General features: G+C 47.5%; 3 protein-coding genes across 3 annotated transcripts; 1 reads left to right on the plus strand and 2 right to left on the minus strand.

The window, feature by feature from the left end:
* The first annotated feature begins 2,539 nt into the window (after positions 1-2,539).
* On the plus strand, positions 2,540-5,471 carry LOC136477233 (endoglucanase 20-like). The gene is made up of 8 exons (XM_066475337.1): positions 2,540-2,843; positions 2,972-3,184; positions 3,252-3,455; positions 4,037-4,114; positions 4,206-4,352; positions 4,485-4,593; positions 4,713-4,879; positions 4,959-5,471. The coding sequence occupies exons 1-8, from the start codon at positions 2,601-2,603 to the stop codon at positions 5,322-5,324; spliced, it is 1,527 nt and encodes a 508-aa protein (XP_066331434.1). The 5' UTR covers positions 2,540-2,600; the 3' UTR covers positions 5,325-5,471.
* Positions 5,472-5,542: 71 nt separating this feature from the next.
* Positions 5,543-13,599, minus strand: LOC136477234 (uncharacterized). The gene is made up of 5 exons (XM_066475338.1): positions 13,124-13,599; positions 7,209-7,246; positions 6,758-7,025; positions 6,259-6,542; positions 5,543-6,174 (listed from the first exon to the last, which is right to left on the minus strand). Exons 1-5 carry the CDS (start codon positions 13,424-13,426, stop codon positions 5,730-5,732), a joined length of 1,338 nt encoding a protein of 445 aa, XP_066331435.1. The 5' UTR covers positions 13,427-13,599; the 3' UTR covers positions 5,543-5,729.
* A 1,094-nt stretch (positions 13,600-14,693) lies between these two features.
* Positions 14,694-19,562, minus strand: LOC136473416 (protein unc-13 homolog). Its single transcript, XM_066471066.1, has 5 exons — positions 19,097-19,562; positions 17,272-18,135; positions 16,547-16,990; positions 16,146-16,338; positions 14,694-16,076 (listed from the first exon to the last, which is right to left on the minus strand). Exons 1-5 carry the CDS (start codon positions 19,472-19,474, stop codon positions 15,154-15,156), a joined length of 2,802 nt encoding a protein of 933 aa, XP_066327163.1. The 5' UTR covers positions 19,475-19,562; the 3' UTR covers positions 14,694-15,153.
* Positions 19,563-20,919: the final 1,357 nt, after the last annotated feature.

Below are 20,919 nucleotides of genomic sequence, written 5' to 3' on the forward strand. Positions count from 1 at the left end.
CCGGCTCGGTGGAGGCGGCCGCAACGAGCGGGCAGCGCGGTCGAGGTGGCCGCGGCGGGCGGATGTGCGGTGCAATCGAGTGGCGCAGTGCAGGTGAAGCATGGTAGAGAGATTATTTTTTCGTAAGGTGAGCGGACGGGAGCGAGCGGACGTGCAGTAGCGAGTGGGTAAACCGTGTCCATCCGTCCAGACGCCCTTACCAGAGCATTAGCATTTTTTTTTATGTTTTACAGTGGTTGGAAAACATGAAACGTTCATTAGAAAGATGGAATGCTATAACAAAAAAGTAAAAATAGGAGATCCCGAGGGAGGAGTACTAAATATGAAGGGACAGTACAAGAACAATCTTTTGTTGATATTTTTGTTTTTTATTAAAAAAAAAATAGGCTAACTAGGTAATTTCACGAGAAATTTTCTAATCCATTTAAACATTTTTGCCTCAATATTATGTGACTTAATGAATTGGCCGGAGATTTGAAATCGATACATGTTTCTCCTATTTGTCCTCTCGCTAGTGCGTTCCTGCCAAGCTGTCCACGCCTACGAGCATCAACTGCATGTAGACAGGCTCCACTCCAGTTGCAGAAGCGGCTCGCTCGCGCTCCTCACCAACGTCGTGGCCGGCTGCCCGCGGGGGCTGCGACCATACGTCCATTCTCCGTGATTGGTACGACTGGTGGGTTGGGCTCCCGGCCGAACAATACGTACGCGCTCGCTGTTGCATAACATATTGATCTATCATCTATATTTACTAAAATTATTTAATAACTTTTTCCCTCAAAAGAATTATTTAATAACAATATAACGTAAACGTGAATGGAAAAGCTTCAAATGTCATGCACCGGTGGCGGTGCATACTATAGCATTAGAATATTTTTAATTTGACGACCTTTTATATGAAGTCACAAAAGGCCAGGAAAAAGATTCTCAAACAGTAATGCTCGGTAAATGAAATATTTATCATCGTCGCCCCTCAAGACTCTGAAAGTAGTTTTAACTGTGCTCATCTACATTTTGTTCATCTTCGATCCGCTTGTTTGCATTACTACCCAAAGCTCTCTATAGAGACGGCCCCTCTATTTTTCTGTCTCAGCAAATCAAGTCGCCTCTACAAATTAGATTTTTAGAGGCGGCTGGGAACAAGAGCTGTCTTTAGAAATCGTTTTTAGAGACGGTTATAAATACAGCCGTTTCTACAAATTGTTATCTAGAAATCATAAATCTGGACCTAAAATTAGGAATTTTTTAATTCAGGGGAGACCCCCACACGCGCGCCGTCACAAGTCACAGATAAATCGTTGTCAAGAGATCACAGACCTAGCAAAAAAGTAGTGATTTTTTTAATTCTTGGAGACCCCACAAGGCAGCCACACACGCACACCGTCACAAGTCACGAGATTTTCTACCACCTCAGGCTTCATGGTGTATCTCCTCGAATCACTCCATCCATCAACCACTTGTATCCATCTGAGATATTCTTTCTCCTTATTTTATTTTCATCTGATTTTGAAATGAGTATTTGAGACCATAAATATATTCAAATAAAAAGCTGTCAACTATAAAGTTGTATAACTTTTTGAGATTTACAACTTTGGTTTTGGTCATTTCTCCCTCCACAGTGGTTTGAAAATTTTGGATTTTACTGTACAATTCCTAGTTTTAAAAGCGTTCGAGCCGTCTCTAAAAATCATTTCTTACATGCGGCCGGAAATAGAGCTTCCTCTAAAAATAGAGGTGGCTAAAAGCAAAATCCGTCTCTACAAGGCGTTTGAGGTTGATCCGTCAGTCTCTATAAAAGAAAAGCTCTCGGTGCTTAAAATCATTTCTGTAGCTAGTAGTGTTATCTTCATTTTTAATAGGAAAATGGATGTGGTTTTTAATTTGTTATAATAAACTAGTAGTAGTTTCGTGTAAAATTTTAAATTCTTGCTCACCAATATAGTATATATAAGCCAATACTGTTACAGTTTGTTATCGCCAATCATTACAGACGACGACACAGGCCGCACCCAATACGCCATTGGATGGCCCTCCCGAAAACCGCAAGTTCATCTCTTGCTACCCCGAGCCAATGATATCCATGTTCCGCAATAAAGGAAAGGATAGTGTCAAGCAAATTTTGCATGAGCAAGCAAAAGATGCTTGGCTTGCTTCACATGCATGGGGATGAAGTGAGATCAAGCTTGCCCAACAACGCCAGGGCCGGAGTGATGGGCCGGGGAGTGAGCAGTGACGTGCGTAGTAATTAATAATCTGGCAGCAACCATCTTTTTTTTTTCTTTTTAATTTCTTCTTACATTTACAAGCAGCTAAACCTGAATATACAAAATTTGTAGCGTGAATGAAAATCAAAACGATCCATTGCTTGGCCTAACTTGCGTAGGTAGATCGGTGCAAGTGTGCTGTATGGGCCTAATAAGTAATAACTGTGTGTGAGGGTCAGCTGTTCATCGATCAGCTAGCTTGCTCTCTCTTCTTCTTCACACTATAAGTACGGTGCCTAGCCATGGCAATTCGCATCTCGATCGAGTTCGAAGAATTCAGAGGGAGAACACACACAACACGTACAGTTTGCGGTAGGAAGGATATATCGAGCTAGCATGGCGGTGAAGGTGTGGGTGTTCATCGTGGCACTGATGTGCATCGGTGCAGTAGGGCTTGGAGCTGACGGCGGCAGTGCGGCCAGCAGTAGGGATGGCTGTCGTCTGAGGTCGCCCAACTACCATGGCGCTCTGGCAAAGGCCATCCTGTTCTTCGAGGGGCAGCGGTCGGGGCGGCTGCCAGCGAACCAGAGAGTCAAGTGGCGCGGGGACTCGGCGCTCACCGACGGCCAACCCGAAAACGTGCACTGTTATTTGCTCTTTCTTTTAGCATCGATCGGTCGCCATTTCTGAATTTGCATTTCCCAAAAGAATTGAATTGAAGCTAAGTTCGTCGTCGTCGTTGCTGCTCCATATACATGTATATATAGGTGAACTTGACGGGCGGGTACTACGACGCCGGAGACAACGTGAAGTTCGGTTTCCCGATGGCGTTCAGCGTCACCCTCCTGAGCTGGAGCGCCGTCGAGTACCGCGACGAGGTGGCGGCGGCGGGCCAGCTCCGCTACCTCCGGTCCGCCATCCAGTGGGGCGCCGACTTCCTCCTCCGTGCACACACCTCCCCGACCACCCTCTACACTCAGGTTTACATAGTAGTATATGTATATCTATTATCAACCATCAGCTGATGATGTTGTTGATCTTTTCTAGGTTGGCGACGGCAACGTCGACCACCAGTGCTGGGAGCGGCCAGAGGACATGGACACGGCGAGGACGCTGTACAAGATCACCCAGAGCTCGCCCGGGTCCGAGGCCGCCGGCGAGGCCGCGGCGGCGCTCGCCGCCGCGTACCTGGTGTTCAGGGACGACCGGGACAAGACCTTGGCCACGCAGCTCCTGGCCGCGTCCAGATCAGTGCGTCCTCACGTTTACGCCTCATCTTACTGTTTTTTTCCTCGATCCATGCATGCACACGCACGACGCAACGCACGCACCCTATCCGGCCGTCGGAGTATCGGAGCATCTGGATTTCCGTTGCATGATTTGTTGTTTCGTCTGATTTTGATAATACATCACCACTAAAGTTAACAAAGCTTTCCACGAGCGAGCAGCATCTTGCGTGCGTGCAAAGACCCTGTCACCAGTCCTCACAGTAAAATCTCGACCTCGGCGAACATTTTTGGTGAATCTTGGGCATGACACTGAACATTTTTGGTGAATCTTGGGCATTTTAACTATCCAGTAATGCCAGTTACCCTGCAATAATCCTGTAATTTCTTTTTGGTGAATCTTGGGCATGATACTGAACACCTTTTTTTTTCTTTTGTTCTGGAAATCTAGAACTTTCATACCGATATTTCAAACTCTAGTCCATCTGACAAAGATTAATTCACACCCAATTTCTTTGAATTAAATATGCATGCATGCGCTGTTTTCTGAATAGCAGTAACTGTTTTTTACTCCATGGTGACCAACATATATCTGATATATATCAGCTCTTCGACTTCGCCAATGACTACAGGGGATCCTACCAGTTGTCCTGCCCATTCTACTGCTCCTACTCTGGCTATCAGGTGGATTATATATTAACCGTCGAATGAATCACAATTCATGCATCTTTTAGCCCTCATGCGGTTTTCGTTTACCCCTCTGCTTGTACCCCAGGACGAGCTCCAGTGGGCGTCGGCATGGCTCTACCGGGCAACCAAAGACAGCAAGTACCTCGACTTCCTGCAGAACAACCAGGGCGGCAGCGCCACCGAGTTCAGCTGGGACAACAAGTATCCCGGAGCTCAGCTGCTTGCAACACAGGTGACTAACTTGATCATCTTGCACATCCCAAAGTCCCAACTGATCATTATTCATCAGTCACTAACTTGATGAACCTCTGGAAGACGTTCATGTGCATGCATCACCAACTGATCATCTTCCTGTCTCCTTCAGGAGTACTTGGCTGGGAGGACAGATCTGGAAGGCTACAAGAGGGGCCTGGACTCTTTCGTCTGCGCTGTCATGCCCAACAGCGGCAACACGCAGATACGCACCACCCCTGGTATGTGTATGATTATGAATCAACTTCACCTTCAAATGACCTGGGCAGATGATCACTAGACAAGTATGGTTTGCTTGACAAGATTTTTCTCATCTGCCTCTCTCACTCTCACACTGCAGGAGGGCTTCTCTTTACCCGCGATTCTGTCAACCTGCAGTACACAACCACCGCAGCCCTGCTGCTGTCAATCTACTCAAAGACCCTGAGTTCTGTAGGTGACCAAGTAGTCCAGTGCAGCGCAGCAAGTTTCTCTCCTGATCAGATCAGTTCATTTGCAACGTCACAGGTAAACAACAGAACACACATACTACTACTTCTTCCCACTCGTTTCTTGGTTTTTGCCGGATTACAATATCGGTTTTCAGGTGGATTACATCCTGGGAGACAATCCGAAGGGCATGTCCTACATGGTCGGCTTCAGCTCCAAGTTCCCAAGGCGGATTCACCACCGCGGCTCCTCCATCCCGTCGATCAAGGCTCTCCCCAGGAAGGTCACCTGCAACGAGGGCTTCTCGTCATGGTTCCCGACCAGCAACTCCAACCCCAACACCCATGTCGGCGCCATCGTCGGCGGACCTGACAGGAACGACCAGTTCAGTGACAACAGGGAGGACTCCACGCACTCCGAGCCAGCAACGTACATCAACGCAGCATTTGTGGGTGCCTCTGCTGCTGCCCTGGGGCAGAACCAGCTCAAGGAGACTGGACGACATAGCCTCAGCCCTAAGTGATATAATCTAACTACAACAGAATATGTAAGGACAGGGTCTGGCAAAGTCCCAAGCATGATATTGTCTTGTAACATCAAGGCTACTTATAACTACCCCTACCCTTGATCATCCTGTATGACATGATAAGAAGAAATAAATAAATATAATGGCAAGTTTCTAGTAGTAAACTATATATCTGCCGAGTCAAAACATCATTCAGCAAAACCCAATCAGAAGACTAGACAAGTACATCAGCTTTACCACCAATCTCGTTTCAATTTGATGGGAATGAAGTGTTTTATCTACAATGATTTGCTGCAGTACTCCAGCAATAGCTGGACAAATCAAAACTGAAGTGGATTATTCTATTTTCTTTATACTGCCATTTGTATAGTAGTGTGCCACTAGGTTTCTGTCTGCCTCCCTTCATGGTTGCTGGTCAAAATGAACCGCTAAGCTGGTCAATCCAGGAACCGCTAGAGATGCCCAACTCACTGCAGTACCAAAGAAGAGTTCCCAGAACCAAAGATCCACCGCGAGAACTGAAGAGAAGATGAGCAGAGCAAGCGTCTCGTATCTATTCAAAGGCCAGCCCAAAGCCTCAGCCAATGTCTTCAAGAACGGAAGGGATTTGCTGTCTATCTCCCGGCTTCTTATTGACCATGCGGTGACCCACTGCACGTCGGCTGGGACCATATTGAGCTCTTCTCGAAGACGTCTTCCCAGGTCTGGCATGTGTCCGCCACCATACAGGACTGCTATTCTCTTGTACCCATGGTTTATTGCTTCCTTAATCTTCTCAGTAGCAACTCTGTTCCTCTCCCCAATGATAACTGATTTCTCCTCAACGGGTGTAGGCACAGCTGTGAATCTTTAATAAAACAAAAAAGGAAAAGAAAATCAGCGAATACTTTACTTAAAAACTTATTTGCCTGATTGGTTTCAGATTACTCACTCAGATGTCAGTTGCTTTGCCAAGAAAATCTTCAGTGCAGCTCCAAAATCTAGCCTAGACAATGCCTCCAGCTCAGGAAATCCATCTTGGTTTTCCACTGGCAGACACAGCCCAGTGATGACGAGTAGCCCAACAAGCGGCATTGGTAGCACACGTGAGGCCCATAGTAACTTCGATCTCCAAAAGTCAAGACCATCTGGCATGTTACTTGGCTGCAGCAATGCTTTGGTTGATTTCAGTGTCATGTCTACCGCAAACGTGAGAATACTTTCACCTCTTTCACTCTGGATGAAAAAAAGGCACTGCAATTAAAATATACTCTAATAAAAATGGCCAGGGTAATACAATCAGGGAACATGAATGCTAACTGGTTCATACTGAGTACCTAGTATGACAAGCAAAACAACTGTTACCATGTGACACTAGTTTTGTAACTAATGTGGTGACCAAACATTTCAAAAAGCAAAAGACTAATGACGTGACTAAATAAAATAATTACCTGAAGCTGCTTGAATGTTTCATAGTCAAGGTCAGCATGCTGCCATTTCTCATTGCCATAATCAAGACAGTCTAACTGATAATCCAGTGAAAGGATCCGAGCCATTTGCTTCTGTATGAAACCAAGAATACTAAATCCTCTACGTGAAGATTTCATCTTCTTAGCAGCCATTGGACCTTTCGGATTGTTCAAATTCTCCCGACTTGTAACCATTTCATACAGGACACAATCATAATCTTCAAGCTCTTGCTGCAGTCTATCAAAGTATCTGAAGAAAAATCGCAGATCTCAGCCAATTCACTATAGTAATAGTAGCTATAAACACTGATGAATGGCGGGATGTTTGAATAAGTGAACGATGATAATGCACAAGGAATGTACATCAACATGTCAGCAAAACTTAATTTGAGAAAATAATACTTGAACATGAAACAGGGCAAAAGGCACACACTCTTTGTCGGCAATGTGGACTGTAGAAACCAAATCAACCTGCAGCATAACAGGAGTTGACAATTGATTAGAAACTAGAGAAATTTCATCAAAAAAGTTGGCAGTTCTAGGACATTGACTCAACTCAACACTGTTTTGCACCTATTGGATTCTTCTATCAGCTAAGTGGCAATCGACAAACTTATGGAAATGCTACACAGATGATGCACACATTCATTCCATATCACAGCAATTTGTTGGAGGTAACAGAGAAATAATCAGCCAGGGCAACTCTCCCAGGCGACTGCATTGCAATATATATAGGATAAGTACTGCATTGATTACATACAGCTCACTAGAGCTTTAACTAGACAGAATAGCTGCCTGGGTACCCGCACAACTCTTGGGCTACCCAAGGACTTAATGACATAGATTAACTAAAAACTTAAATACACTAAATGTGCCTGGGAAGCAGGGCTTACAGCTACAGTTCTCCCCCTAAGACCTGCTTCAACCCTTCTTGATCTGCTTGATGCCAATTCTGCTTCTCATATCTTCAAGCTTGGCCTTGCCCAAAGCCTTAGTGAGAATGTCTGCCAATTGATCAGCTGTAGGGATGTACTCAGTCCTGATGCTGCCTTCTTCAATACAATCCCTGATAAAATGTTGCTTAACTCTGATATGTTTGCTCCTGTCATGGAAGACAGGGTTCTTAGCAAGTGCAATTGCAGACTTGTTGTCAACCCTCAGTTCCACAGTCTCCACCTTTCTTCCCAACAAATCAGCCAACAATCTTGACAGCCACAGGGCTTGTGTTGCTGCTGAAGTCATAGCCACATATTCAGCCTCACAACTAGACAAAGCCACCACCCTCTGCTTGATAGATTGCCAGCTGACCAAGCTGTTGCCAAAGAAGAACAGACAACCTGTTGTGCTTTTGCTAGAGTCAATATCACCGGCTAGGTCTGAATCACAGTAGCCCACAAACCTAGCAGAATTTGGGGCTCTTTTGAACTGCAGACCATAGTCCAATGTTCCAGCCAAGTACCTCAGCACCCTCTTGACTGCTTGCTGGTGCTCAGTGGTCGGTTTCTCCAAGAATCTGCTCACATAGCCCACTGAGAAAGCCAAATCAGGCCTGGTATGAACCAGGTATCTCAAGCTTCCAACCAGCCTCCTATACTGAGTTGGATCCACCTCCTTGGCAGTGCTATGCTTGCTGAGCTTCAGGCGCTCTTCCATTGGTGTAGCTGCTGGATTGCAATCAGACATGCCTCCCAGTTCTAGGATTTTCTTGGCATAGTGAGTCTGCCTCATGGTGGTCCCATTCTTGCCTTGCTGCACTTCAATGCCAAGGTAGAAACTGAGCAAACCCAAGTCACTCATCTCAAAGGTGGATTTCATCCTTTCCTTGAAAGCCTTTACTTCATCTTTGACTGCTCCAGTGATGATCAGATCATCAACATAGACCCCAACCAGCAACACTGAGCCCTCTGAACCTTTCCTATAAATTGCTGCTTCATGTTTGCTCTGTTTGAACCCCATTTCCTTCAGAGTAGAGTCCAACTTAGCGTTCCACGCCCTGGGTGCCTGCTTCAGCCCATACAAAGCTTTGTGCAGGCGATATACCTTGCTTTCTTCCCCAGGAATAGCAAACCCAGGTGGCTGCTGGACATATACTTCTTCCTTGAGCTCTCCATTTAGAAAAGCTGACTTGACATCCATATGATGAACAGTCCATCCTTCCTGGGTAGCTAGAGCAAGCAGCAGTCTCACTGATTCTATGCGCGCAACAGGAGCGAACACATCCTCATAATCAACACCCTCTTGCTGCACAAACCCACGAGCAACAAGCCGAGCCTTGTGCTTGATCACATCTCCTTTCTCATCTTTCTTCAGCTTGTAGACCCATTTTAGAGAAATTGGCCGATGGTCAGCTCGGGGAGACACAAGCTCCCAGGTGCCATTGCGCTCAACAGCGCGCAGCTCCTCTTTCATTGCTGCCTGCCATGCAGGATCATCTTTTGCCTCTGCATAAGAAATGGGTTCCCCAGAGTGGGTGAGGTGGAGCTCTGCGAACAAGCGCTGCGCCGGCGGCGGAACTTCCTGTTCCCCGCCCAATATGCCATCTATGGTACGATAGCGCAGCTGCTCGTCGTTGTGATAAGTGTCCAGCCGTTCCTCATCATCTTCCAAGGGAGTCACGTGCTCCACTTGTGGGCTGGCTGGAGCTGGTGGTGGTGAAGGCGTTCTGGATGTCTCAGACACCTCTTCTCCTGCATCAAGCACCGATTCTGCTGCTGGGAAAGCTTCAGGTGAGGCAGAATGGGGCTGAGGAGATGAGTGTGACTGCACTGAACCTCCAGCTCCAGGGACTTCTTCCTCCCAAGGAAATTCCACCACAAAATCACTACCAGCTGCCCCAGACGTACCTACTGCTGGTGATGTCCAATCCCAACCTCTTCCTTCATCAAAAACCACATCTCGGCTGACACGTACACGCTGAGATGCTGGATCAAAAACTCGATAGGCTTTGGCTCCTTCAGCATAGCCAATAAATACTCCAGCTTCACCACGATCATCAAGTTTCCTGAGCTGAGACAAACGGCGAGTATATGCCACACAACCAAACACCTTCAGATGGCCAACAGTGGGTGCTCGGCCATGCCATGCTTCATAGGGAGTGACATCACCTAGAGCCTTGGTTGGTGACCGATTCAGAATATGCACAGCAGTCATCACTGCCTCCCCCCAAAACTTGGCTGGCATCTGGCGCTGCTTGAGTAAGGCACGTGCCATGGCCACCACGGTTTGATTTCTACGCTCCACCACGCCATTCTGCTGTGGTGAATGAGGAGCACTGTAATGCCTTTTGACTCCTTCATTGGCCCAATAAGCAGCAAATTCTGCAACAGTAAACTCTCCTCCATTATCTGTGCGCAGAACTTTCAGTTTACGCCCACTCTCCACCTCTGCAGCAGCCTTCACCTTCTTGATAGCATCTGCTGCAGCATCCTTAGATGACAGCAGCACTGCCCACATGAATCGTGTGGCATCATCTACAAGCAGCAGAATATAGCGATTACCTGCCGAAGTTGCTGGTGTAACTGGCCCACAGAGATCACCATGCACCAATTCAAGGTGATCCTGAGCACGATATGTTGCTGCAGCAGGAAATGATCGCCTCCTCTGTTTGGTGGTGACACAAGTGTCACACACTTGCTCAACATGATCGATCTTTGGCATCCCTCTTGCCATTTCCTCCTTGCCAAGCCTCCGCAGGGCCTCAAAATTCAGATGCCCAAAACGCTCATGCCATTGCCACGCCTCCTCATCCCTGCGCGCAGCAAGACACACTGGCTGTGCTGTCTTCATATGCAGTACATACAGCCGGTTCGCGCCACGCCTCACCTTGGCCAGTAGGCGACCGCTGCTGCGTTCCCAAATCCGCAGTACTCCATCATCAATCACCACCTTTGAGCCATTCTCATCAAGTTGACCGAGGCTCATGATCGAGTTCTTCAACGCCGGAATGAAATAAACTCCATGAAGAACACGATGCTCACCAGTCTTTGCTTCAAAAACAATTGAGCCAACGCCCTTGATTTCCACCTTGGACGCGTCCCCGAACCGAACCGTGCCTCGAACGTCCGTGTTCAGGTCTGAAAACAGGTCACGCCGCCCAGTCATGTGGTGTGTTGCGCCTGAATCAAGGTACCAGCCGCCAGCCATCTCTTCATCATCTGCTCCCAGATAAGCACACGCACGTGGCTCAAAGAACTCAACGCGCTGCGCTGTATAGTTGAGCTCCGGCGTGCTCTGTTCCATCTCAATGAAGCCGTGAGACAGAAACAGAGCTGCATCTTCCTCACACTCAGCAAACTGGGCACGCCCTTCATGTCCTCCTTGCTGCCCAGCTTGGTTACCGCCGCCACGGCCTCCTCCACGGTTTCCGCCGCCGCGTCCACCACGATTTCCTCCCCCGCCGCCGCGCTCTGTTCCATCACGGCGCGGCTGGGGACATTCACGCGCCCAATGCCCTTCCTGATGGCAGTTGAGGCACGTGTTGGGGCCAACACGGCCGGCGCCATTGCCTTCTCCACGTCCGCCGCCACGGCCAGCACCTCTGCCCCGTCCGCGTCCACCTCCGCGGCTGCGTCCTCCGCCACCGCCGCGCTGGTTCTTGAAACCAGAACCGCCAGCTTCTTCTGCGCCTTTCTTCTCCTTCCTCAAACGCGCACGCCACTGCTCCTCAGTGTACAGCAGCTTGCCGTTGATGGACACCGGCTCTGTCACAGCTTGCGCTTCACGGTCATCCACCGCCTTGAGCCTTCCTGTCACCTCTTCAAGCGTGAGCGCCTCGAAGTCGAGGAACTGCTCAATGGCGATGACGATCTGCGCGTACTTGGTCGGCACCGTGCGCAGAAACTTTTCCACGACACGCGCCTCATCGATGTCCCTGTCTCCATGAAGCACCAGCTGCTGGTGCAGAGTTGACAGCCGCAGGGCAAAATCCTCCACCGGCTCGCCAGGCTTGACGTCAATGTTCTCCCACTCCCGACGCAGTCGCTGCAACGTCGCTCGGCGGACCCTGTCCACACCGATACGAGTCACAGCGATGGCATCCCATGCCTCTTTTGCCGTCGCCTTGTCGAGGAGCGGGAGCCCCAACTCCTTGGGCACAGCAGCGATGATCACCTCCAGAGCTCGCCTGTCGTCGCGAAACTGCACTGGGCCTCCTTCGACAGCTTCCCAGAGGTCGCGCGCCTGCATCCTGAGCTTCATCGTCTGGCTCCACTCATAATAATTGGTCTTGTCCAGCATTGGCCATGATGTGCCGCTGCCGGAATCGCGGTAGACCACCCTGCCTTGCGGCGACTCATAGCGACCGCCGCCACGACGCCTTCGGTCACGCAGTGGTGACTGCGAACGGCGCCTGTCCCGCGGCGGAGTCCGCGGCCGCCGGTTCCTCCGGTCCTCCTCTTCTTCTTCCTCCTCCTCATCTCCCTTCTCTGCTGCTATCTCCGCCCGCAGCTCCTGCGCTGTCCTGGCCGCCGCCTCCGCGGCTGCTGCAGCCTGCTGTGCCGCCTTGACAGCCAGCGCCGCCGCCTCCTCTGCTGCCTTCAGGCGCGCAGCCCTGCCAGAGGGGTCGCCCAGCTCGCCCTCAGTGGCTCCCTTGGTCTTCCTAGCCCGGCGCTCAGAGGAGGTTGACGTCATGGAGAAGATGAGAAGGTGAGAAGGTGTCTAACCTAGTCTCTGATACCAATTGTTGGAGGTAACAGAGAAATAATCAGCCAGGGCAACTCTCCCAGGCGACTGCATTGCAATATATATAGGATAAGTACTGCATTGATTACATACAGCTCACTAGAGCTTTAACTAGACAGAATAGCTGCCTGGGTACCCGCACAACTCTTGGGCTACCCAAGGACTTAATGACATAGATTAACTAAAAACTTAAATACACTAAATGTGCCTGGAAAGCAGGGCTTACAGCTACACAATTCACCAGAGCACAGTGAATAAGGCAAGCCAAGCTAAGTCTTCAGACAACAAATTTCAGCAAGCTGAAACTTCCGAAGTGGCCATCAGAGTGCTGCTGATGCAAACCCACAAAATGGAGGCATTGAAGTGGTAACAACTAACAGCATTTACGCTAATCTCCCTATTTATTGTTAAAGGATAACACAGGAAATTCCACATTATAACTACTACTCATCCCGCAGACAAGTTCACAGGCGATCAGCAAGTTGAAGCAATTAATGTTGGAAATGTTGTGACACGAGCAATTAATCGGCGGGAGGGTCAACATTCATTTTGTGTATTTCTTATTTGGATAACAGCTTTTTTTTTTTGTGCATTTCACGCTAGCACATCGGATTTCCGTGTCGACGGATGCAGGCGAGCGACACACGCACTAAGAGGCAATAGACTCACGTGGAGGAAAGGGTGGAGGAGCGACCACGGGAAGCGCTTCTTGAAGCGCACAACCGCCGTCTGCAGCTCCCCGCCTCCGCCTCCCGCTCCTCCGGCACCGCCAAGCTCGGGGCGGCGGTAGCGGAGGTAGTCAGTGATGGAGCTGCTGGTGGCGAACCGCTCCGCCCCTCCGTCGCCCACCACCCCGGACGCGGCGGCGGAGGCGACGGGGCGCAGCCAGAGGGCGCGGCGCCGGCGGCGCGCGCGGGAGGAGCGCAAGGCGGCGGCGAGCGAGGTGGAGGGCGCCGAAGCCGTCGAGAGCATCGCTGGCTGGGGTTAGGGTTTGGAGAAGAGAGAGGGAGTGTTGAACCGGCGGTGGTGGGTGCGAGTGATGAGCGTGGTGGATGGATGCTGCTGCTGCCTGTGCCTGCCCTCCTCTCCTCGTCGGGCTTCCTCTCTCTCCGAGTCTCCGTCCGGGAAGATGGGGTTCGTTCAGGACTCGCGTGCGTGTGTGCAGTCACTGAGCTGTGGGCCCGCCAAGGATCTGATGAGATGGGTGGAGCAGGCGGTTGCGTGGTTGGCTGGCGCGAGGCCACGACCTCTTGTGAATGAACGTTTCGGATCGGGCAGCGTGGCAGTGTATAAATCAGTCATGCTGATTTTCACCCAATTTTACTGCGTTAAACATTATTAAGGTCCTGTTTGATCCGTGGCTAACAATTATGGTTCAAAATTAGCACTAATAAAACGATTAATAGGTGAGCTATTCTTTAGCTAAACATTTAACTGGTTCATCGAACTCACCCGTCTCCATTTCTATATTTCATTTTAAAAACGACATAATGGAAATGGTCCTTAATTTTCGCTCTGGGTCTCTATTCTCCACAAGGACCATTTGATAGGAGAGCGCTTGCCACTCATGCGACTCCTTTAAATCCTCCGTCTATCCACTCTAGGATTTTGTTGAATATAGAAAACAAATATAACACGAGCTTATACAAACTTCAAAAGGCTTGACACGGCTATACTGCAGTAAGGATGTTTAGTGGATCATATTTTATTTAAATTTAGTCTAATTTTGGCCTCTCAACTATCACGTGGTCTAATTTTGACCCCAAACCACAAAACCGTCTGATCAAGCAACCTCAACTTTCAAATTGTTCACTTTTAGCACCTGGCCACGGTTGAGGCCGTTTTCCGCCGATGTGTATCTGGTTTTGACCCGCTACGCTTGCGTTGACCGCCACGTAGGACGGCGGCATGGGTGAAAATAGAGGTCGGCCCACTCGGCTCTCTCTCACTCTCAGTTCCTCTCTCCCCAACATGACAACTTATTTGATGGGCTCTAACCGCCGGTGAAAATAGAGGTCGGCCCACTCGGCTCTCTCTCACTCTCAGTTCCTCTCTCCCCAACATGACAACTTATTTGATGGGCTCTAACCGCCACCCCATCACCAACTCTTTCCCCTTTCTTGGTTAAACTTATTTGACAACCAATATTTTGAATTTCTAAACTTTACCACTACTTGTTTTAGGAAAAAGAAAGGATAGAAAAAAAAAAGTTGAGGGCAGCCTAACTTTGTGGAAGGACTAAGCTAAATACATGTACATTTCAATCACAGACAAATTTTTCAATTTATTTTCAATTATTTGAACAAGCCGGCAGTCAACTGAAGTATCCCACGTATACAAATCTGCCATGTTTTCCTCTGTGTAGTCAATGGCAATCATAATAGGCAAGTAAATAAACAGTTCCATATATTCAGGTACTTTACATTCTGTTGTATGGCTCCTCTTCACAGCTGAGCATGTCACAAGCACACAAATGCCAGGGCTCATTAATAATCGAATGAAGCTGTAGAACTCACAGAGCCAAATCTCCTGTTTCCATCGTTGAAATCTGCCGCATTCAGACTTCATAGTTCTCTACTTGCATGTTCATGCTGTGTTATCCTTCACAACTAGGCAGTACAATCCAATTTACAAGTTACCACATATTTTGAAAGCTTGCAAAAATACGCAATAGTCTGCAAGTTATTTTTTTGCAGAAATCAAAGCGTCTTTGGCAGATCATATGTTTTCTTGAGAAACTTTGTAGCTGTCTCATCATTTCGATAGCATAATACACGCAATATTGTGTTGGGGTTATCTGGACTCCAACGAGCAGGTACAGGAGGCATCGGGAACCTAGAATTGGCTGTAGGTTCATAAGATTCAGAAATTAGCTGCTTGAACCGTTCAATGAGGGTACCGGTGTCTGTCCGTAGGAGTGGCAGAATGTTCTTCACTTCTGAGGAAGCCTTGCCAACTAATTCCTCAGGTAGCCCATCACAATACGATAAATATAAGCCTCTTAGGGCTCGGAAATCGTCCTCTATTGCCTGATAGTCCTGACAGCTGAAGGCACGCGTTGGTCCACCAGCAAGAAGCACCAACAAAAAGCCATCAAAAGAGGCTTTCATCAGTGCAGTTATGAGACGATTTTGCACTTTATTGTGCACTGTGGCAGATATAATCCTAAGGATAGGACCAAGCTCTTTTAACAAAGGCAGTATCCTGTTTGATGCAGGGCCCCCAACATAGAGAGTATCCAGGAGAACGTGACTCAGATCATTGAACATCACCATATATGCAGTTGTCTCACACAGCTGTCGAATTCCTTCTTGGCAAGCTGCCTGGGATAGCCCAAAGTTTATGTTCAGACCATCAGCAATATCAGGCTGAGCCAACTCAACATTCTGCAGCCATTCTTTCATCTTCATATGCAGGTTTTCTAGCTCAGTTTGGATGTAGTAAATGGTATTTATTCGTAAACATAGTCCATGAAGGCTCGAGGCTTCATTCCCAGTTGTGGATCCAACTTGTGAACCTCGCTTCATAAGAAACTGTGGTTTTTCGTTTTTCTTGAATAACTTGGAACCAACGTCACACCTTGTCAGATGAGGTAGCTGAGGAAAAAGAGTACTCCGAGTTCCTGTAAATTAATACAAAATGAACTCACCAAGATTATTTTGCTCAAGAACTGTCTTAGCAATATACTTACCACAGCCTGTTTTCACTTTAGAGACATAATAATGTAGACATTTATCGAGTCCAGCTGTCAGATCAGCAAACAGAGTAGCGTGGATTGGTATAGACAAACGGAAAAATGCATCCAAAGTTTCCTCAATTTTGTGCAGCATCTCCACAGAAGAGGGAGCAAAACTGTCCCTGTTATTATCCTTTGGGTTCCAAGTCTGCATAGCAATTACAAAATTAATGCCGCATTATAAAAATTCATTGCATCCTAGAATGTTGCACAGATATTACTCCCTCCAATTCAAAATACAAGGACTTTCGAGTTTGTCCTAAGCCAAACTATTTTAGGTTTGACCAATTTATAGAGAAGGGTTCTTTTGCCCAAACCTTATATTGTAGGTCAGAATAAAAAGAAAACAAGATCACCTCTTGTTGTAGGTTCTGGTCAGCCCAAATCTTAAGCTTGTCTAGTTGTTCTCTTCCCCATGCTTTCACCAGATTAGCCATTACAGTTCCAGTTTCATAAGGTGGCATTTGTCTTACCAATGACTTGCCTCTATCATCACCGTCCATAGAATCTTCAAGAGCAATATGAACTAGATCCTTTTCTAACTTGTCAGCCGCCTTAAGCACTTGAGCTGTATCTGGTGTGAGCTCTGTAAGCCCAACTATAAATTTTTTCAGCTCATTTCCAAAGCAACCATGAAGGGTTGCAACAGCAACACCTGCAGCAAAGGGGTGCCATTTCTTCAGTATTGGACTGTATACATTTTTCTCCTTAATAGCGAGCTCAGTTGTTTCCTTTGCAAGAATTGACAGAACAGGTGTACAGTTTATGGATGACTGATTTGAATCTGCCTCTTCCATTTTCTGCATGAATCAACACTACACAAAAGATAAGCACTGGTACAAGTGTTGAAAGTTCAACCTCTTAGATTAAGAGGCGCATGTGAGTTGAGAGAAGCAATTTTCAGATAGTTATCAGCAGTACTCAGTGTCTAAGGTTTCAGCCATGCTTTACAGAATCTAGCACATTTGGTGACAATAGGACATACAATCACTAAAAAGAAAAGAAAAAAATGAACTTTGAATTAACCATACTTAAATAGTGAAAGAACTTAGCAAAAAGAGTCATCTTGTTTCGAACTTACTTGAGCAAGTGCTTTGCGGAGTGATGATTTTATATATGTTTCAATCCTGCTGCGCACCACATCAATATCTCTGTTTGTTCCACTATGGTATTCATAAGATACATCTTCAAGAAGAATCTTTGCAGCTGAGATTCCTATTGAAACAATATATTGCATGGAATAAATATTACTAGTATTGAAAGTTTCATGGTATGCAAGCAGCCTTTTCTCTTCCCATCCCATTATTGAGCTTAAAGTGGAGCTCAATACATCACAATAATCTGGATCTTTTGTTATTTTAGCATCTTCTGCAACTTCAACTAATAGATTCTCCATAGCAGAAAGCAACCCATTATCTGCTTGACCCAACATGACAAAATGGTTGAACAATGCCCAGGTAAAGTAAATGTTGTGGAGCATTTGAGTGATTCCAAAAACAGGCCAAGTCTTCTTCAACAGCTCCATAATTTCATCAATCTCATCTACTACAGTGCCTTCCTCAACATCAAAGCAAGCTTCTATCAACATTTTGTAGATATGGAGATTAAAGGGAAAACCATCTGCCCAATGACACTCATCGGAAGTTTCACAAAGGGATCTACACGCAAGGGACATGACAGCGCTGTGCAGTCTTTGCATGGATTCTGAATTCCTCCCAGTTTCAACTTTCCCAGCATATGCTTCATGTATTATTCGCCGCATTCTCTTCGCAGAAATGTCTGATTTCTTTAAAGGAATAAGTGGGTGAACCAGCACACCAGCCTCGAGAAGCTTGAAATTCCTAGTCTGCCAAGCCTCGTGCTCTAGAGGGTCAGGGAAATCTGATGCTTTACACTTCTGCAGGAACTCTAAGGGCAAAACCATAGATTCTGCAGGTGTGCCAAGCTGTTTCAAGGAAGAAAATAAACGTAAGTTAAACCTCTATGTATATACGCAGCACAAATGGTTCTGTAAAATTGTAGGTAAATGACGGGCTATGAAACCAACAGTGACTGAACAACCCCTGTCAATAGTACTCTCAAGTAATTTACTTTTCTAAATAGAATGCCAGCTGAAGCTTGGTGATTTCTAGGAACTATCATAAAAAATGAGAGAAGGAAAAAATGAGCATACAGTACAGATTTGGCATGTCCAAACGGAAAACCATAGTTTACATTTATCACGTATAGTACTAAAATCCACAACAAAAAAATTAAACTCAGGTTAGCAGATAAATCTGTCGGCCACCTAGTGCACACACATATTAACCAAAAATCATCATCGAACATTGCCTAACAATCCAAGAAGTGCATAACAAGCAACTATAATTGTAAGAGTGCTTCGTAAAACAAGGCAAGAAGACCATCCAAATGACTACTTGGGCACCATAATACGAAATAATTGGACATCCCAGATGTAACATAAGAATCAAATTTACACATCGAGGATCGAGCTGCTACTGATCACCAAGAGAAAAGAATGTATGATTTATATTTATAAGCTGAATGGAAGCCCCTGGCTGCAAATTGCAATTGTTTGCCAACATAGTCCTTCCTTCATTACTCAATTACACACGTGAAACACCCTGATATGTAAGGACAGAAACATAAGTACTCGTCATTACTGAAATCAGATACGGTCAAGTACAGAAAGGACAGAAGATGATAACAAACCATTTGCCACAGTTGAGCCTGCAACCTCAATCACAAACAGAGCAGGGAACTAACCGACATGCTACCAACCGCACGGAACTAACCCGAACCAGCCGACAACGCAACAAGCCAACAACCCAAAAAAAAAGGGCAACCTCTGATGAAGAAATTAAGCTGCATTGTCCCTTTCATTCAAGAAGCTGGGGGTTCCTAACCTGCCCGGCGGCGACGCGGAGCAGCACCCGGCGGATCCTGGCGTCGGCCTGCTCCGTGACCCCCATCCGCACCCGCACCAGCTCCAGCACCGCCGCCCTCCCGACCTTGGACGGCGGCGAGGACCCGAGGCCGAAGGCGCCCTTGAGCTTGCCAGACGCCGCCGTCGCGGGCTGAGGAATGTAGGTGAGGGGCCTAGCGCCGGTGGCCCGGGAGGCGGCCACGAGCAGCTCGTAGGCGGTGGCGCGGAGGTCGGCGGCGGAGAGGGCCACGCCGAGGTCGGGGAGCGGGGCCGGCAGCGGCGGGGAGGTGGCAGCGGCAGCGGGGTCACTGGAGCTGGAGGAATCGTGGAAGCGGCGCGCCGTTGCCGTTGCCGCCATTCTCTTTTCTCTGCGTCTGCGATGCTCCCGCGTCTCGTCTATTTGCTAGGAAGTAGTAGTAGATTGCTGATGGAGCAAGTTTAGCGCGTGTTTGCTTTGGTTGGGTGCAAAACACTCGGGGTTTAATTTGCCAACTTAACCGACAAAAGCTACGCCAGCTCACCTAACAAATTATCTTCCTATTTATTTTTTCCATGGAATAATCGTTCATCTTAAGTTACTCGCTGGTTTTGCGTTACAACGATATGTTGATGCCCGACACATCAACTTGCTTGTGAAAATTTGGTGGTTTTTTTTTTCTGAACAGTTTTACTCCTTTGCAGGTGACTGATAATCCGCGTAACCATCAGTCACCTATTTATTTCTGAACACGGTAGCACGAATCTGGTTTTCTCTCCAACTTTCTCTCACTGTAGCACGAGTACTGTAGCATGCGGAGACAAGAAAAAAACCCGGCTTCTCTGGCTTTGATGAACAGTGCGTGTGTTAATGAGGGGAGAGGAGGAGAGAGAAAACCGGTTTTGTGATATAATGTTGCTACAGTGTTGATGTCAGATGAGCCGGAGTCGACAAAAGCCGTGCCAAACGGGGCCTAAATAACGGCAACATGGCTCATTTTGGTACGGTCCAAGAAAATGTGAAATGTATGGATGGAAATTAAATATAGTTAATATTATTATAGTTTATAGGTGAGGACCGAACAGAGGGGACACATGGGAAGGTGGTTGCCGATGGTTTGATGGACCAACTCCATCTCATGTCCTCGTGTATCCATTACACAACACATGATGCATACACAACATCTATCACCTCTCAGTTTCAACGCGAGCCACACAAGCATCAAGGGTTTTCTAGAGGGGACAGAAATTTCATGTTAGGAAGGTGAATGGCATATCTCATATTTCAGATCTCAGCTCCACATGTTTATCTAGAAACTTAGGTCGATGAGTTGGTGTGGCACCGCGTTCCGAGCGAGAAGGCATGTCAGTCTACCACGTCACTACATTCCTGCTCATGGATCAGGGTATGTTGGGATTGTTGGTTTGATCTCCCAACCACAGTGGCCCAACGGCCACTTGGGCCTTGACCTCGCGCCCTGATCGGGGGCGCCCAGTCCATCTATGGCTAGCGGGCCCCGTCACACTGCGCATTAAATAGTAGTGGGGTCGGCGGCTCTCAGTACGAGGTTCGCCTGAGCCGTACGCCCCACCTAGAAACCCTACTCCGATCTAACAGAGGGGCGCAACCAGTGACGAGAAGCACCGCCGCCGCCACTGCACTGCGCCACCACGGTCTTCACTGCGTTGCTCTCTCTTCTCCGACAGTCGTTGCCTAGCGCAGAACTTCACCGATGAACCTGATGGCCGGATCCCCTACTTAATGGATGGTCAGTGCCTAACCCTGTCCCTCTCCGTTCACACCATTACTACGAGAAACCCATCGAA

The sequence above is a fragment of the Miscanthus floridulus genome, chromosome 8, assembly GCF_019320115.1.
Source record: "Miscanthus floridulus cultivar M001 chromosome 8, ASM1932011v1, whole genome shotgun sequence".
NCBI lineage: Eukaryota > Viridiplantae > Streptophyta > Magnoliopsida > Poales > Poaceae > Miscanthus > Miscanthus floridulus.

Coding starts and splice junctions, on each gene's coding strand:
- LOC136477233 (XM_066475337.1), top strand. CDS start 2,601: ATGGCGGTGAAGGTGTGGGTGTTCATCGTGGCACTGATGTGCATCGGT. Junction 3,456..4,036: donor TCCTGGCCGCGTCCAGATCA/GTGCGTCCTCAC, acceptor GATATATATCAG/CTCTTCGACTTCGCCAATGA. Junction 4,115..4,205: donor GCTCCTACTCTGGCTATCAG/GTGGATTATATA, acceptor CTTGTACCCCAG/GACGAGCTCCAGTGGGCGTC.
- LOC136477234 (XM_066475338.1), bottom strand. CDS start 13,426: ATGCTCTCGACGGCTTCGGCGCCCTCCACCTCGCTCGCCGCCGCCTTG. Junction 7,026..7,208: donor GTCCACATTGCCGACAAAGA/GTGTGTGCCTTT, acceptor ATTTTTCTTCAG/ATACTTTGATAGACTGCAGC. Junction 6,543..6,757: donor AAACATTCAAGCAGCTTCAG/GTAATTATTTTA, acceptor TTTTTCATCCAG/AGTGAAAGAGGTGAAAGTAT.
- LOC136473416 (XM_066471066.1), bottom strand. CDS start 19,474: ATGGCGGCAACGGCAACGGCGCGCCGCTTCCACGATTCCTCCAGCTCC. Junction 18,136..19,096: donor TCCGCGTCGCCGCCGGGCAG/GTTAGGAACCCC, acceptor TCCTTGAAACAG/CTTGGCACACCTGCAGAATC. Junction 16,077..16,145: donor TAAAGTGAAAACAGGCTGTG/GTAAGTATATTG, acceptor ATTAATTTACAG/GAACTCGGAGTACTCTTTTT.